The sequence below is a fragment of the Borostomias antarcticus genome (assembly GCF_949987555.1).
Source record: "Borostomias antarcticus genome assembly, chromosome: 19".
NCBI classification, from domain to species: Eukaryota; Metazoa; Chordata; class Actinopteri; order Stomiiformes; family Stomiidae; genus Borostomias; species Borostomias antarcticus.
In genome coordinates, this window is record NC_140252.1 from 17,781,527 (window position 1) to 17,799,405 (window position 17,879).

Sequence of the window (17,879 nt, forward strand, 5' to 3'; positions counted from 1 at the left end):
TACATGTATGCGTTTTATTTTGAATAACACTAAAAGAAACGTTTTGGACTACAGAGGCGCTGATATCGGCGTAGAGAAATGCTTTACTTGCTGTTAATCTCAGATTTTCCCCTCTTCGTCTTGACAGGACGTTCCCCAGCTGCAAGTTTGGGGACAAATGCCTTTTCATTCACCCCAACTGTAAATACGACGCCAAGTGCACCAAGCCAGACTGTCCTTTCACCCACGCCAGCAGAAGAGGCCCCGCCCCCCCACCCAGACCGGGTGAGAGCTCACACCCACACGCGGCCATTTTGGCTCCGTATCATTCACTCACACATATGTCACCACTTGTGCATCTGTCCTCTTAAGCTCGGGCCGCACAGACGATCTGGGAGCATTCTGGACTCGTCTCGTCTCACATGGGTCTTTTCGATCTCGAGTTCCAAGATTCTGCCTGTTGAGCAAGTCTCACTAAACCGTAGCCGATTAGCCTCACTAAATCTTATCCAAAGTCAGTGCTAAATATGCTTGACATAGCTGTGCGATATCAATCGACCAGTTCTCAAAACAAAGTACTATTACCAGTAATAGTTCGCTAACTCCTAAAATTAATATCAAGTTCTTTTCCGTTTATGGTTAACTGGCGGAGAGTCAACGGGTAGCCTATATCTCCAGCAACAATACATTTGCTGTGCTATATAATGCTTTTTTGTAGGATAGGCTATAGCTATGTGCAGCAACCAGCCATCAAATCACAGTGGCTGCGTTACTGCATATTGTGTGATGTAGCCTCACACGAGCTATGCATCACTGTCTGGAGCGCTGCTTTTCGGAAATGTATTGAGGACATTGAAGCGAGGGGCATTATATTAATGGCAGGGATCCGCAGGGATGGGGAAACTGGCTACAGCCATATACAACGTGAAACGTTAGGCTTTTCATGTATCGGATTTTATATTGATTTGGAACTTTTCGCTGGTCAAAAATCTTGGTAGATGGTAAATGGACTGCACTTATGTAGCGCTTTTATCCAAAGCACTTTACAATGGCCTCTCATTCACCCATTCACACACCAATGACGGCAGCTGCCATGCAAAATGCTAGCCTGCTCATTGGGAGAAATTTGGGGTTCAGTGTTTGCCCAAGGACACTTTGACATATGGACAGGAGGAGGCGGGATTCGAACCCCAACCCTACGATAATTGGACAACCTGCTCTACCACTGAGCCATAGCCGCCTCATTTTAACTTATTAACAGAAACAAGTTAACTTTGAGATGAATTGCCTATTAGTATGAATATCAAATATTTGCAGGGGATATGTAGACACGTACAGCCATAAAATACAAGCACGAGTTTATCATTCTGTCCGTTGGTCTTGGATTCTCCGCGCAAAGAATCTGGCCAGATCTGAAACTGACTGCGATCGAACATGTTGAATCTCAAGATCTGAGAAAAATCTGGGCTTGGATCTCATATTTTGGCAGTTCCACACAGACAGACTCATCCCGGCAGACGAGATAGCGTCCAGATGCTCTCAGATCATCTTTTGTGGCACTGGCTTTACAAACCTGGTAATATTTATAGTTCATCTGAGCCAAAACCTCCCTTCAGCCTAGCGACTGTTATTATGGGGAAATAAGGGCCGATGTGGGTTAAAGTGCTCTTTGAGGTGTGGCTGTTGAACTCAAGTTTCTAATTCTGTTCTCTTCAGTCTTTTGTCCAGCTCCACAGCCGCAGACCAGCACGGTGTGCCGTTTCTTCCCAGAGTGCAAGAAGATGGACTGTCCCTTCTACCACCCCAAGGTAAAACTGTCCCTTTTACCACCCCAAGGTAAAACTGTCCCTCTACCACCCCAAGGTAAAACTGTCCCTTCTACCACCCCAAGGGAAAACTGTCCCTCTACCACCCCAAGGTAAAACTGTCCCTCTACCACCCCAAGGTAAAACTGTCCCTCTACCACCCCAAGGTAAAACTGTCCCTTCTACCACCCCAAGGTAAAACTGTCCCTTCTACCACCCCAAGGTAAAACTGTCCCTTCTACCACCCCAAGGTAAAACTGTCTCTCTACCACCCCAAGGTAAAACTGTCCCTCTACCACCCCAAGGTGAAACGTGTCAGCATGGAAGGAGCTGCATCTGCAATCTAGTTTTTAATGTGCAATCCCAAAAATTCAGGGGTTATTGACAGATTCATTGAATTTAAGGAAGCATAGTCTTTGTCTATACGTCCAAGTACAGTACGGTAGTCATTTAGCTGACGCGTTTATCCCAAACTACGTAATAATTGATTTGAAAATAATTGCATTTAACGTAGGAAAGTGCATCTCCTTTCTAAAACAAGTGTCTAAGAGCATAATCTAGTGCTGAAGGCAATAGCAAACTAAAAATACAATAGGAGGATCATGGTAGTAGTGGTACACAGCAGCAATAGAGACAACCGGGACTGGACATATTTAATATTTAATTTGACCTTTATGCAGGGAGACCTTTGAGACCAAGGTATCTATAAAAACTTCATTTTTATAGCGCATTTCATTCACAGAGGCAACACAATGTGCTTTACAGAGTGCAATGGGGGGGGTGTACATAGGTCCCACCCCTACATATTCCAGAGGGTAGCAGCAAAAAAAAGTTTCACCCAGGGGCCAGAAAAGTGAGCCGTAAAAAGTCTTCCCTGACCTCTCTCAATGAGACGATCGAGCAAGCTCCTGGAAAATGTTTGTCTATTGACTAAGAACATATACAGAGCAATAAACATGGACTAAATACTTCATAAGAGAGACATGATGTTGGCTACATAGTAGGCCATTATCTGTTAGCTATCCCTGTAGTCTCTAATATGATATTTAAGTGAATCGTATAACAAAGCACAGTAAGCACTTGGCAGAACAGGCTCATAGAGAATGCCGCAAAGCAGAGGTGGGGAGACAGAAAGCAGAGAGCCAAGAGAAAAAGGAGTGGGGTTGGCTGGATTGGGACAGCTGGCGACAGAGTGGGAAGGAGTTAGTCATGAGGAGGCAGGGGGCCACTCCCGGAGCCATTTGGAGGACCTTGGCAGATGACGGGGAGGCGGGGGGGGCTCTGGGTGGGTTGCAGGCCTGCAGGAGACTGGGGGGGGGGGGGGGTGAGACACTAGGGAGGAGGACAGGGTTAGTGGCTGTACTAGACATTCACAGCAGACACGGGGGTATCTATCAGACTCAGGGTGGTCTGCGGGTCACAGTGGGGCATCCACTGGACCTGGTTAGAGGGTAGGAGAGAGAGAGAGAGGCACTAGAGAGAGGGGAGGCAGAAAAGGGTTAGTAGCACACAGATATTAAAACAGAACGTGCCACTTGCAGGGCAACCAGCATCTGTATACACATGTAAATATACACACAGTGCATAACAGGATATACACCAATGTATACGAAGGATTCACAAGCAATGGCAAACAATGACAAGAAGCAATGGGGACAGTTTACCTGTAGAAAATCAGAACACAGACACGATGAATCAAACAAAACGTGCAATCCTCCGCAAACGCTTCAGCAAACAAGTGTTTATTTAAAAAAAAAAAAAAAAAAGCTTGTTTTAACATAAGTGCCTGTGTTCCAGCAGCCCTGTCGGTTTGCTGGCCAGTGTCGGCGCCCGGGCTGCACCTTCTACCACCCCAGCTCGGCCCTGCCCCCCCGACACGCCCTCAAGTGGACCAAGACCCCGAGCAGGTGAGGAGGCACACGTGGTACGCCCAGATACGGAAGGCCAAGGTCGACTGGGCTGTTTTTGCCATTTTATTTTATCTCCGTTGAAAGATATTCACGAAGCATTCACTCATGTGCATTCATAGGAATGAGGTTTTAGTATATGAACACCCCAAAGATTGGAATGTATTCTGGCAGGTTAGTTCTGTTAAGAGTAGTTCTGTTAAGGTTAGTTCTGTTAGTGTTCTGAATATTAATAGGTTTGTGGTATTATCAATAGTTAATCCCAGTGCTTTCTTGTTTTTTGTCTCCTGTAGTTAAGAATCCTCCAGACCGTCCAGATGATGATGATGATGATGATGGTGGTGGTGGTGGTGATGCTGTGGAAGATGTGGCGTCATGTTCAGTTCTTTAGGGTTGATCAGTCAGTCATATGTGAAATATGAAATCAGTTTATTTGTTGACACACCACCACACGCGTGTACTGATCTGTTTCATTTCATTTTGTTTTATTTCATTTTTATTTGTGAAACTGCTTTTTAAACAAAACAGAAACTGGTTTTGTAAGTTACTGTATACTGAACACTTTTGATAATGTTGAGTCAATTAAAGTACTCCACATATCAAGTTATTGGTCTAGGTCTTTTAATTGCGACTTGTTTCAAATGTCTTTATTAATGTCACTCTAGCCCGTATTTAAAGCTGTGCAAGAACATGCAAGATTCCATCATCGGCTGGAATTAAGACGTGTCATGTTTCAGTAGCAAAAGTGCTACTAGTAGTGAATATTTAAATTAGAAATAGGTTTATACCTGTAAAAGATGGAGTCAAGACTCGGTTCAAGACCAATATCCAAACCACAAGATCAAGAATCTCCACACCTGTTGTTTTCAAGAATGGAAACGCTTTGTTCAAACCATGAAGTGACATGATTGTCCATGATGTATGCGCCTTCTCTGCCCTGAACACAATCAACCCTACAATTCCTTTCCCGCAGACATATTTAGCACTTGAGTGACTTGGCGATATCTAGCTATACTGCAATACTACTCATTCATTAAGTCATCTTTTGAGAAAGTGTGACCTATCGTAGTTTTTGAAACCTGTGTCCACTCAGGTTTCAAATGTTGGGATGGGTTTGGGATTCATAGTGAGTTATCAGATTGACAAAGGTAGCAAATTAATTAACATGCGCATAATGGTAAACCCCAACAGTATGTCAATTTCAGTCTACATGCCAATTATTAACACACGTGTTTGGTGGATTCAACAGTATAAGCACGCCTTCACTCATCACATCATCACTGTTGTGGATATGGAGACACTCCCTAGGCAAGGCAAGCTTATTTGTATAGCACATTTCAGCAACAAGGCAATTCAAAGTGCTTTACATGAGACATTAAAAGCATCAAGACAAAGTGCAAGAAACACATTATAAAAGGTCATATAAAATGAAATGCAACAAAAACACATAAAGGACATTTAAAACAAAATGCAGGAAAAAAATAAAATACAAGAAAAGTTACAGTGCAGAGTACGAATGGAAATTATATGATTTAATAAAAAGCAGCGGCTAAAAGAAAAAGTCTTGATTTAAAAGAACAGAGTTGCAGCAGACCTGCAGTTTTCTGGAAGTTTGTTCTAGATATGTGGAGCACAAAAACTGAACACTGCTTCTCCATGTTTTGTTTTAACTCTGGGGACAGAACGCAGATGTCTACCAGACGATCTGAGAGCCTCTTCAGAATGTGAATTTTGTTCCAGTGAGCAGCAATTCATTATCTACTGATGACCTCTTATGATAGTAATGACTAATGTTGACTATTTTGTGACATTTTTGTTGTTCTGCCAATGAGCAGCAATCCATTATCTTGTAAATATGTATATGTTATGGTAGTAATGACCATGGTAATGGTTATTATTTGTGACAGTTTTTAGTTCTGCCTTCAGTGTTTGGAAATGGCTGTGTAATTCCATACATCGCCACAGGAGAGCAGAGCAGAGCGCACTCAGAAGTCGTTGCGCAATCGCCTGGTAGCTTTAAAAGCACTAAAAATCCTCTCAGTCCTCGCCGGGCGCAGTGGCGTGCGCCTGTAATCCAAGCTACTGGGAGGCTGAGGCTGGCGGATCGTTTGAGCTCAGGAGTTCTGAGCTCCAGCGGACTATGCCGATCGGGTGTCCGCACTAAGTTCGGTATCGGTATGGTGCTCCTGGGGGAGCCCGGGACCACCAGGTCGTCTAAGGAGGGGTGCACCGGTCCAGGTCGGAAACGGAGCAGGTCAAAGCCCCCGTGCCGCTCAGTAGTGGGATCGCGCCTGTGAATAGACGCTGTAGTTCAGCCTGAGTAATACAGCGAGACCCAGTCTTTTTTGTAGTTTTTTTTCACAGAATTGTGCTCCATGAAGAAACTGGAATATTTATGACCACGTGTTTCAAGATGTTGATGCACAATTTGCGGCGTTATTTTTTTGGGCTCGTTTTAATGTTTTATGCCGGAGAACGTAGGAGAAAGTAGGCTCTGAAATGAAGACACGCGACCGCCTCCTACTGGTAAACTGTGATTATTGTCTGTGTTTTTCTCACACTTCCTCGAGAGCTCCAATAGTAGACAGTGTTATTCTAGTGATGATTGAATGTCTAAACACTCTTTCAAAGTGCTAAATCACATCCGTGTAAACTCAACAACACAAGGCGGATACAGCTGATCCACAAGCTTATGATAATGCTCAGAGTATATTAGGCTAAAGAAAGGCTACTCCACATGTTAAGTTGTTATTGGTGTAGGTCTTAATTGTGACTGCTTGTTTCAAATGTCTTTATTTATGTCAAACTAGATTCAAGATGATATTTCCCAAAATACACGTATAACTGTATCCTCGATTGCTTGTCATCCAAATCACAGCTCTAGTCTATAGCCTACCATAAAGAAATGAGGGACTGGCTGTCGTGACGAGCAGCAGTGGGGGTAGGCCAGCCAGGTGAATATCCAGCCTGATTATGGCACCCGGGTTACCCTTCTACTAGTCTGACTCAACGGATGTAGGTTTTGGCAATAAACCTTGTCATTCGTTGTCACACTGCCCAATCAGTGGCGAGACTGGCGACGCAAATTAATCTTATTGATCGAATATGTCCAGCCAAACCTGTCTCCGGCGCTGGCACAGCGTAAACGAAGTGTGGAGATAGGTCTGGCTATGCAAGACTACCCTTCTACTGGACCTCCAGTCCCCGACCTGTCCTTCTCATGGGTCCTTTTACACAGGAGCTCCATGGAGCAACTGATGCACTTTTTTACGCCTGCTACTGTTGTAGATTAGATGGCGATGTACATTTATCAGTGCCCCATCTAGTGTTGAATCTATAGAATACCACGCCGGTTCTGAGGCATCTATGGCAAGACGTGGAATATCTCAACATTATACATGCTTTGACAAGGATTTTAAACGTGGGGCGTCTCTGGTGTGGGTTGTCAAGACTCACGGCCAGTCTTATTCCTGTAATTTATGTGTAAATGTCTTGACACATTCATAAAACAATAACCATAACAAGATAAGCATGAACTTAGCTGAATTGTGACGCAACAGTTAGCTTCTATTTTGTGTATCCTAGTGACCAACAGAAACGGGCAAGACATAACGTCCAGGTTTCATTTGATCAGGCACTGCGAAACATTTTCGATGTATCAAAGTTGCTGCCAAAGTTGTATTTCTTAATTGAATTCACCGCTCTAAACAGTTGTATTTCTTCATTCAATTCACCGCTGGAAACGCTGGATGGTTTGGGTATCCAAAAACTCTAAGTCTAGGTAAGCTATCCTCAAGTCCACCTGATTGAAGTCAAGTCAAGTCAAGTCAAATTGTATTTATAGTGAAACGCCTATCGTTAATATTGCTTCATGGCAAATAACTGAAGCGTCGCAATTTAATAAATTCCAGACACATGCTGCTGTGATTATTTTCATTAATCATCTCATACTAATCATCTCATTATGTTGATTAAAGTGATCATCTCAGATCCAGTTTGAATAGTGCTGTGTGAGAAAAAAAGCTGAACTCTGGTTGAACTGAGCTGAACACCTGCAGAGGTCAGATGAGATCATCTATGAAAAAGGGCAGTGTAGGGGAGATAAAGTAGGAAAAGATTTGAAAAAACGACTAAGGTTAGGACAGCAGGCTGTTAAAAGGGAAAGATGAGAGAGATGGCTAAACACACTATTACAAAATTAAGGAAAGTGGATAAACTATCATGAAGTGAGGGAAGTTGAGGAGTTTGATATGAGCACACTGTCATTAAGTAAGGAAAGTTAATGCACATGACGTCATTAAATGGGGATAAATGAGAGCTATGATTGTAAAACTGGTTCTAATGAATGTCCACCGGAGGTAAACTGTTTCTAAAAAATGAGCTTGTGTGAGTATTAACACCTGACTACTTCACCTGACCACCACTATCTTCACATCCCCATCCTAGCTCCAGCTGCAGGACCATGAAAGCTCTAATGTGCCATGCGGAGAAGATGTCTCGGAAGGGGCTGGAGCAATACCACCTATGGCGCTGCGTGGCAGATCTCAGCAAACAGATCAAAGTAAGTGGCAGATTTACCCCCTTAGGATGATGTGTGTGTGTGTGTGTGTGTGTGTGTGTGTGTGTGTGTGTGTGTGTGTGTGTGTGTGTGTGTGTGTGTAGATGAGTGTCTTAAATAAGCAGGAACGTGCACTCACTTTTGAAGAGGGTCAGATGGTCAAATCTTTATCCCACTAAAGTTTTTCTTTCCCCTACTAAGACAGTTTATGAATTTTCCCACAGAAGGACAGCCTGGGTGAGGAACCGTCAGCCTTTCATCCATTTGTTGGCGACAGCTCAGAGACCAGGCCTCCACAGGGGGGCGCCCCCGCTCCACCCCCACCAGACCTCCTCAACTACCCCGTCCAGCCCTCTACAGCCAGCCTGTTACCCCCCTCCACCAGCCCCAGCGCTGGGTTCTTTGAGCAGCCACCGGCCGTGGAGGCCATGAGCGACACGGACCCCAGGTGTGCCCGCCTCTACGGGCCGCCTCTCGTAGTCCTCCACCCGGTAAGGCGTCCTACACCCAGCCTGCCCGTCTCACTGAACCTGAGCTGTCTGGAAGGAGGCCTGTTGACCCCGAAGGTTACAGACGCCACAAAGGTCTCCGCCTACGCCACCAAGATGTTCCCGGAGGCACCAGCGGTGGCCAAAAAGACGTCCCTGAGACGCTGTGTGGCAGATCTCAACAAACTGATCAAAGTAAGTGGCAGATTTATCCCCTTAGGATGATGTGTGTGCGTGTGTGTGTGTGTGTGTGTGTGTAGATGAGTGTCTTAAATAAGCAGGAACGTGCACTCACTTTTGAAGAGGGTCAGATGGTCAAATCTTTATCCCACTTAAGTGTTTTTTTTTCCCCTACTAAGACAGTTTATGAATTTTCCCACAGAAGTACAGCCTGGGTGAGGAACCGTCAGCCTTTCATCCATTTGTTGGCGTCAGCTCAGAGACCAGGCCTCCACAGGGGGGCGCCCCCGCTCCACCCCCACTAGACCTCCTCCACTACCCCGTCCAGCCCTCTACAGCCAGCCTGTTACCCCCCTCCACCAGCCCCAGCGCTGGGTTCTTTGAGCAGCCACCAGTCGCGGAGGCCATGAGCGACACGGACCCCCGGTGTGCCCGCCTCTACGGGCCGCCTCTCGTAGTCCTCCACCCGGTAAGCCGTCCTACACCCAGCCTGCCCGTCTCACTGAACCTGAGCTGTCTGGAAGGAGGCCTGTTGACCCCGAAGGTCACAGACGCCACAAAGGTCTCCGCCACCGCCACCAAGATGTTCCCGGAGGCACCAGCGGTGGCCAAAAAGACGTCTATGAGACGCTGTGTGGCAGATCTCAACAAACTGATCAAAGTAAGTGGCAGATTTATCCCCTTAGGATGATGTGTGTGTGTGTGTGTGTGTGTGTGTGTGTGTGTGTGTGTGTGTGTGTGTGTGTGTGTAGATGAGTGTCTTAAATAAGCAGGAAAGTGCACTCACTTTTGAAGAGGGTCAGATGGTCAAATCTTTATCCCACTAAAGTGTTTTTTTTTCCCCTACTAAGACAGTTTATGAATTTTCCCACAGAAGTACAGCCTGGGTGAGGAACCGTCAGCCTTTCATCCATTTGTTGGCGTCAGCTCAGAGACCAGGCCTCCACAGGGGGGCGCCCCCGCTCCACCCCCACTTGACCTCCTCAACTACCCCTTCCAGCCCTCTACAGCCAGCCTGTTACCCCCCTCCACTAGCCCCTGCGCTGGGTTCTTTGAGCAGCCACCGGTCGCGGAGGCCATGAGCGACACGACGGACCCCCGGTGTGCCCGCCTCCTCTACGGGCCGCCTCTCGTAGTCCTCCACCCGGTAAGCCGTCCTACACCCAGCCTGCCCGTCTCACTGAACCTGAGCTGTCTGGAAGGAGGCCTGTTGACCACGAAGGTCCCAGACGCCACAAAGGTCTCCGCCACCGCCGCCAAGACGTTCCCGGAGGCACCAGCGGTGGCCAAAGAGATGTCCCCGCCACCCCAGGTCAGCTACCCGAGGGGGAACCCTTCTCACGGATACACTGGTACCTCCCAGCCCTGCACTGGTCCCTACACGGGCTACACCAGACACCCCCCGGCCCCCGCAAACACCCAGGCAGGGTGGGTTCATCCCAGCCCTCCCTCCATCCTCGCTCCTGGTCCCAGATGGTCCCGACTACCACAGGTGAGCAGTGCTTGTTTTTGTGTTTTCTCCCTCAAACATCACATTATCTAGACTGGTGATCAAAGTCGTTCTGAGGTTGGCTTGATACAATCTTTTATTTTCAGAGTACACCTTCAACACCGCCGCCTGCTCCTCAGACAGGCTGCCATGGAGACTCGTTCAACTCTGCCAGAAAGGGTGATTTTTGTTCATTGGGACAGAAAACTGTTTTTGAAATAATTTAGTTAAAATTTAGTTAAAATAGCTATTTGGCGAACCATCCTGAATTGTATTACACTGCACTATGACAGTGGGCCGAGCTATTCAAGGATGGGTTGCCATGCCACCAATATGGCACACCTTCTGTGGAACTTCATAGCCTACCCATTCATATCTTTTGAACTGTCTAAGCGTGACAATTTACTACAACATTTAGGCTTCATAATCACTGATGACAATTCAAAAATGCTGGATTGTCTAATAATTCATTATCCCTCCTCGTCACAGATCCTAGGAGCAGCTATGCGGACTGTCTGCAGCAGCAGCAGCAGTCCGGGCTCCCCGGCCAGTCAGCGAGCGTGTTCCCTGGTCAGCAGGACCACTTCCTGTCCGCCACCCAGCGAACCCCGGGGCCCCCGGCCCAGACGAGCAGCAGAGGCTGGTTCCGGTGGCTCTTCTCGTGGGGAGAGAAGAAGGACCACCTGCCCATCGACACGGACAAATCTGTAAGAGACCCAAGTCCTCTTTCAAAGTATATGATCAGTATTATTTGCAATGTGCGAACTGTGTATTTTGGGAACTATTTGATGTTACTATGTCTGATTTTTGGGGGGGTTCAGAGACAAGACCTTCTCCTCAAACAGCCACCCGCCACCCACCAATGGGCAATGATGCAATGCTAAATGGAGTCAACAAGTACTCTGTAAAAGCAGGTGACTACGCTAACATGATAGCACATAGCTATTCTATGATAGCTAACATACAACCAAGAGTGGCAATGAATGGTGGATAACATATTGTTGTTGCTATGAGGTTTCTCTAAGCTCTTTTAGTTACACTTAGCCAGTCCTGTTTCTGTGTGTGTGTGTGTGTGTGTTTCTTGAGAAGCAACGTGTTTTCCTTTCTCAAAAAGTGCCCGTTCATCGCAGATGGGCGTATCCATCTTGGAAAAACTGTTGGCCTGAAGCACCGCGTGGCTCCGCCCCCCCGCCACCTGTCCTCACACCCTGTCCCTGACCTGCTCCAGTTGTTATAGAGATCCTCATGGATGAATAAATAAATGATTGATTGATTGATTGATGTACTGTATTTATGGTACAGTGACATGTTAAGAACAGGTTGTATAACTGGTCAATAAGGTTCTTCCAAAGACTAGAGGTTGTGGAGGTACACTATGGGAAAGCTAACATTAATTCTTGAGTTGATTCAATCCACAACTTTTCCCAAAGATTGATACAGAGTGGTTTTCTGTCACAGTGAGTTTGCACAACATTAAGGAGAAAGATTTTTGTTTTGAACTTGTTTTGTTTGGATCTTAAACCACATGCAGACAGAAAGACACAATATAAATATTAAGGTGTCATTGACGTTCAATATTTAAACACTAATGATAACAACATGAGCTGTAATATCCATGGAACAGTGATCACTAAACCCTAAATCTAAAATTTAATTCCACTTACCGCCACAAGAGAACCGCAGAGCGCATTTGGAAGTCGATTGCGCAATCGTTTTGCAGCATCAAAACCCCTAAAAATCCCTTCCGTTCTCGCCGGGTGCAGTGGCGTGCGCCTGTAATCCAAGCTCCTTGGAGGCTGAGGCTGGCGGATCGTTTGAGCTATATACCGTACTATGATGATCGGGCATCCACCTCATTAAGATCGATTCTGGTGCTCCTGGGGGAGCCCGGGACCACCAGGTCGTCTAAAATGGGTTCACTGACAGGGGTCGGAAACGGAGCAAGTCAAAACCCCCGTGGCCTGTAGTGGGGTAGGGCCCGTGAATAGACGCCGGGGGCGAGCAATACAGCGAGACCCAGTCTCTTTTGTGTTTTTTTCAAAGGACAGTTTTTAGATCTTCTCTTTTTATTTAGGCTATTTAATACAGTGGGCAGAGAGAGAAACTTACCTTTCCACGGTGCCAACAGAACCATGCTCCATGAAGAAACGGGAATGTGACAGATTAGGCCTAGCCTACATTGTTTCTAGAAGACGTTCGTAGGCCTATGCACAACGTTTAGACTTCAACAGTAGGAAACTTATTAAATCGCTGCGTAAGCCACCATTATGTTTCTACCCTTTCTTATTTCGTTATTATTATTATTATTATTTATTTATTTTTAATATATATATATATATTATTATTATTATTGGGGGCCAAGCAGCAAAGCTGCGTAGGCCACCATTATGTTTCTACCTTTTCTTACTATTATTCTTTATTATTCTTCTGCTAGATATGAAATTTGGCACGCTGATTCGGGACAGTCCCATGACCCCTCTCACCAAGTACCATGTCCTCAGCTCTAACACTCTAGCGCCACCAACGTGTCAAAGTTGGCAATGCATTTATGCACGCAACTTTTGACTCGTAAGTCCAATTTTCAAAATCAAGGTGCCAAATGATTCCTTGGCTCAAGCCGAGTTAAACGAACCCTATTACGTCATGCATACTATATTGGATTGTCCGCCATTTTGGATTTTGTGAAAAACACTTAAAATGCTACTCCTACAGATTTTCACCAATCTGCAAAAAACTTAATACACATAATCTGTAGACCAATGTATACAAAGGATTGATTTGAATTGTTGATATTCCAATACGTTCGCTTGAGACAGCCAATTGAATTTGGCGACAAAGCCGCCAAACAGGAAGTTGGGGCATATCGCAGAAATGCTTTAATGTATCAAAAGCACATTTAGCAGACTGGTTGGGGACCCTCCCGTGATCTCTGTCACTAAGTCACATGTTGACAAGTTGAGCACTCTAGCGCCACCAACGTGTCAAAGTTGGAGTTTATGCTTGTACCTTTTGAACCGTTTGTTAATTTTTCATGATTCAGGGATCATTGGATTCCTTGCTCAAGCCGAGTTCAAAGCATACCATGGTTTCATTATTTTTTCATTCTCTTAATTGCAGAATGCAAGTTACACTTTAGGTGTTCTGCACAATTTCACAGATTTTAGAGTGGGGAGAGATGCACTTTGGAAAAATGTCACATTTTCTAAACTGCCATTCCTTTTCCAATTTTTCACAGCTTATACACATATTATATATAAAAACGTTCACATGACTCTTGGGATTCGTAAAATCCAAAAAGCGAGAGCTTATCCGATGTATAATGTTTTGCCGTGTGACAGTTTGAATGATGAACCCCCCCCCTCCATTGAAACCAATGGAGCCACACTCTAACTTGAAGCACAAAATGACTGAATCAATATTGTGTTTTTGAACTCGTCACCTCCTACACTTTTGAAGACAGAAGGACATATTATACCTCGAAATGTTTGTGTGATTGTCTGTATTCTATAGAAGTAAATAGGTACGCTCTGCTATGTATACTTTCGCCGTGTGCCAATTTAAATGACGCCACCCCCCCCCCTCACTCAACCGAGAGGAAGCGACCCTTCCAGCTGACATTAAGTAAGTGCTCAGGACTCAGGCTCAGTGAGGGGGCGGAAGGGTGGTTTGCGCACTCAGATTGGGATTCAGCTAATAGGGTTAGGGGGTTGGCGAAGGCAGACATGCGTTGTGGACTAGGGCGATTCACCTCTGCAACATCCGGCGTAGCACAGTGGATAGCGCGTCGGCCTTGCAAGCAGCAGGTACAGAGATCGAATCCCGTTCCACCAAATGTCTGACTTTTGAAATTCTCGGGACCATCCTTGACCCTTGTCAAACACGTCGCATGTCATGTCGCCACGTCAGTCTAGCTGATTCCTTGGCTGCTTGCGGCTAAACTGCTTGGCCCCCACATTGCTGCTTGCAGCTATATTTTTAGCCTATAGTTTTCTCACACATTCTCGAGAGCTCCAACATCGCTCATTCAAAGTCCTCGTTGGAGCCATAATGTCATTTTTTTTATTGTTCTATTTTATCCTTATAATATTAAAATATTATGTGTAGGCCTACATGCAGTTCACGCATCGAACCCAAGGTGGAGCATTTGAGTATCTCCAGAGTAATGAAATACAGGTGTGTGTGAATGGAGGAGGCCGTAGGCTACAGTTTTTGACCGTGATGGTATAGCGGGACTGGCGCGCTTCTGATTTTTGGTGAATGGAAATTGAATTGAATTGTTACCTACTTTGCTAAGGTGAGCATGATGTAACTATCGTTAAGGTAGGCCAAAATAAATGGATCACCGCGTCCAAAGATACATAACGCATGGACAATATTTGTGAACTCTGAGCACGCGTCTGAACAGGTTCACTCCATTCGCCTCTCAGTGGCTACTCAAATTGTTGAAAGTCATTTGCAGTCCTAAATCACATTCATCTAGTAGAAAATAACACATGCCTTTGATCATGTTGACAGTATATTAAAGTAGGCCTCCTCCATATATCAAGTTGTTGTTGGTGTAGCACTGTCTTTTTGTGATTGTGACTGCTTCAAATGTCTTTATCAAATGTCTAGAACATAGTTTCCAACATCAGCTAGCCTGTATATCTGTCAAGTTTCAGGAGCAAATGTGCTACTAGTAGCCTAGTGAACATGTAGATCAGAGATGTTTATACCTGTAAAAGATGGAGTCAAGATTCAGACCAAGATCCAGCCCTACAAGAACCAAACCATACGATCAAGACTTCATCTCTGACACCTGTTGTTTTTTCAAGAATGGAAACGCTTTATTCAAACCATAACGTGACATGACAATCCTACAGTTACTTTCCTGCAGACATAGCACTAAGTGTACTGGAAATATAGCCTAATCTAGCCTAACCCACTAGTAAACCCCTAAAAGTATGTCCATGTCAGTCTACATACCAGTTATCATCACACAGGGGTTTGGGGGATTCCAGATCAGTGGACACCAGTACAGGCAGGTCTTCATTCCAAGACTCATCACTATTGTGGATATGGGACTTTTGTTCCAATGAGCAGACATGTATTATCTAGTGTTGACCTGTGTTACTGGTGACTGATATTGACTACAATCTCCCATAGGTGGTCAATTGGGTTGGGGTTTGATAACTGTGAAGGCCATGATTCACATAATTTTCATACTCTTTAAAACCATTCAATGATGGGGAGCATTGTGATCGTGGAAGAGACCACTCCCATCAGGATAGGAATATTTAATCATAGGATAAGCGTGGTCACTCCAAATAAGTTTGTATTGATTTGCAGTGAGCCTTCCCTCTAAGGGGAGAAGTGGGCCTAAATACCCCCCCCCCCCACACACACACACACACAGCACAAGAGTATATTTTTATACTACAGTTTTATCCTGCTGCTATATTATTCTGTCAATTGTGTGTTCTGATTATGTTCTGTGTCCATATTTTCCGTTAGCACCTTGCCCTTGCCTGGACAACAAGGTTCTGCAGCGGCTGTTCTTCCTGGGGCGGCTCAGGAGGTTCGGCATGGATTCCAGGACCCTCACCGACCTCTACAGGCGTACCAGCGAGAGTAGCCTGACGGGCAGCGTCACGCCCCGGCACGGCAGCAGCAGCGCCCTGGAGTACAAAGCTCTGCAAGGCAAGGCAAGTTTATTTGTATAGCAGATTTCAGCAACAAGGCAATTCAAAGTGCTTTACATGAGACATTAAGACAAAGTGCAAGAAACATAAAATGTCATAAAATGAAATGTAAAAAAAGGACATTTAAAACAAAATGCAGGAAAAATAAAATACAGGAATAAAAGTTACAGTGCAGTGTATGAATGAATAAGTATTTGATTTAATAAAAAGCAGCGGCAAAAAGAAAGTCTTCAGTCTTGATTTAAAAGAACAGAGTTGCAGCAGACCTGCGGTTTTCTGGAAGTTTGTTCCAGATATGTGGAGTATAAAAACTGAACGCTGCTTCTCCATGTTTTGCTTCAACTCTGGGGACAGAAAGCAGGCCTGTGCCAGACGACCTGAGAGGTCTGGATGGTTCATATCCAAACATAGCAGCAGATCAGAAATATATTTTGGCCCCAAACCATTCAGTGCTTTATAAACCAACAGCAGTATCAACTCTGTGACAGACCTCAGAACTGGCGTGATGTGATCCACTTTCTTAGTCGTAGTGAGGGCTCGAGCAGCAGCCTTCTGAATCAGCTGCAGCTGTCTGATCGATTTTTTAAAGAGACCTGTAAACTCACCGTTACAGTAGTCGAGTCTACTGAAGATAAATGCATGGACAAGCTTTTCCAGATCCTGCTAAGACATAAATCCTTTAATGCTTGATATATTCTTCAGGTGATTGTAGGCTGACTTTGTAATTGTCTTCATGTGATTGTTGAAATTCAGGTCTGAGTCCATGACTACACCAAGATTTCTGGCTTCGTTTGTGGTTTTTAGCATTACTGATTGGAGCTGAGCGCTGACTTCTAATCGTTCTTCTTTGGCTCCAAAGACAATTACTTCAGTTTTATTTTTGTTTAGTTGAAGAAAGTTCTGGCATATCCAATCATTGATTTGTTCAATGCCCTTACTCAGCGCTTGTATGGGATTATAGTCCCCTGGTGATATAAATTTGTGTGTCGTCTGCATAACTATGGTAACATATTTCGTTGTTTTCCATAATTTGAGCTAGTGGGAGCATGTACGTGTTGAACAGAAGAGGCCCCAGAATGGAGCCTTGGGGAACTCCACAGGTCGTTTTTGTCTGCTCAGATTTGTAATTGCTTATAGACACAAAGTAGTCCCTGTCCTTCCAGTAGGATTCAAACGAGTCTAGCACTGTGCCAGAAATTCCCAGCCAGTTTTCCAGTCGGCTCAGAGTTTGAGGAGGAGAGAGGAGGGCTCTGTGTGTGTGAGAGAGAAATATATATATATGTGTGTGTGTGTGTATATATATATATATATATATGTGTGTGTGTGTGTGTACATATGTGCATGTGCTGTGTGTCTAGGTCACTCACTGTCCCTCAGGTTTTGGCATGCTGTTACGTATTGGGCAGCCATACATACCTCCTTCTCCTAGGAGTATTTTTAGTTTTGAGAGGTCATTAAAGGAGTAGTGAAGGGAAAATGCATGTTTAGCCCTGTTTTAAATCGAGAGTTTAACATGTTTTTGAAAGATTTTTCAAGATGCCCACCCACATCCATTGTATGACCAAAACGGTGGTAGAGCAATTATCAGACTTTCTCAAAAGTGCTAGTTTTGTCAAAGTTTTTATCTGAACCATTGTATATGATCATAAGTAACCTTAAAACAGGGCTAAACATGCATTTTCCCTTTACTACTCCTTTAAGGTCTTTGAAGTGTGGAATTACATAGTTGAACTTGTTAAAGTAGATGTTCCTTATTTTTTAGAGTTTATTACAGTGTAGGAGGAAGTGCATC

The 17,879-nt window shown here is 44.8% G+C and overlaps 1 protein-coding gene across 5 annotated transcripts in view; it reads left to right on the top strand.

The window, feature by feature from the left end:
• Positions 1-4,260, top strand: part of zc3h14 (zinc finger CCCH-type containing 14) — a 12,635-nt gene extending 8,375 nt beyond the window's left edge. For 3 of the 5 annotated variants that reach the window (XM_084453324.1, XM_084453327.1, XM_084453326.1), the window contains exons 14-17: positions 128-264; positions 1,696-1,787; positions 3,582-3,691; positions 3,985-4,260. In XM_084453324.1, coding sequence (XP_084309450.1) covers positions 128-264; positions 1,696-1,787; positions 3,582-3,691; positions 3,985-3,988 — 343 coding nt within the window. In that variant the 3' untranslated portion in view covers positions 3,989-4,260. The remainder of the gene's footprint in view (positions 1-127; positions 265-1,695; positions 1,788-3,581; positions 3,692-3,984) is intronic. The other 2 variants (XM_084453325.1, XM_084453328.1) reach the window with 1 other exon arrangement.
• Positions 4,261-17,879: the final 13,619 nt, after the last annotated feature.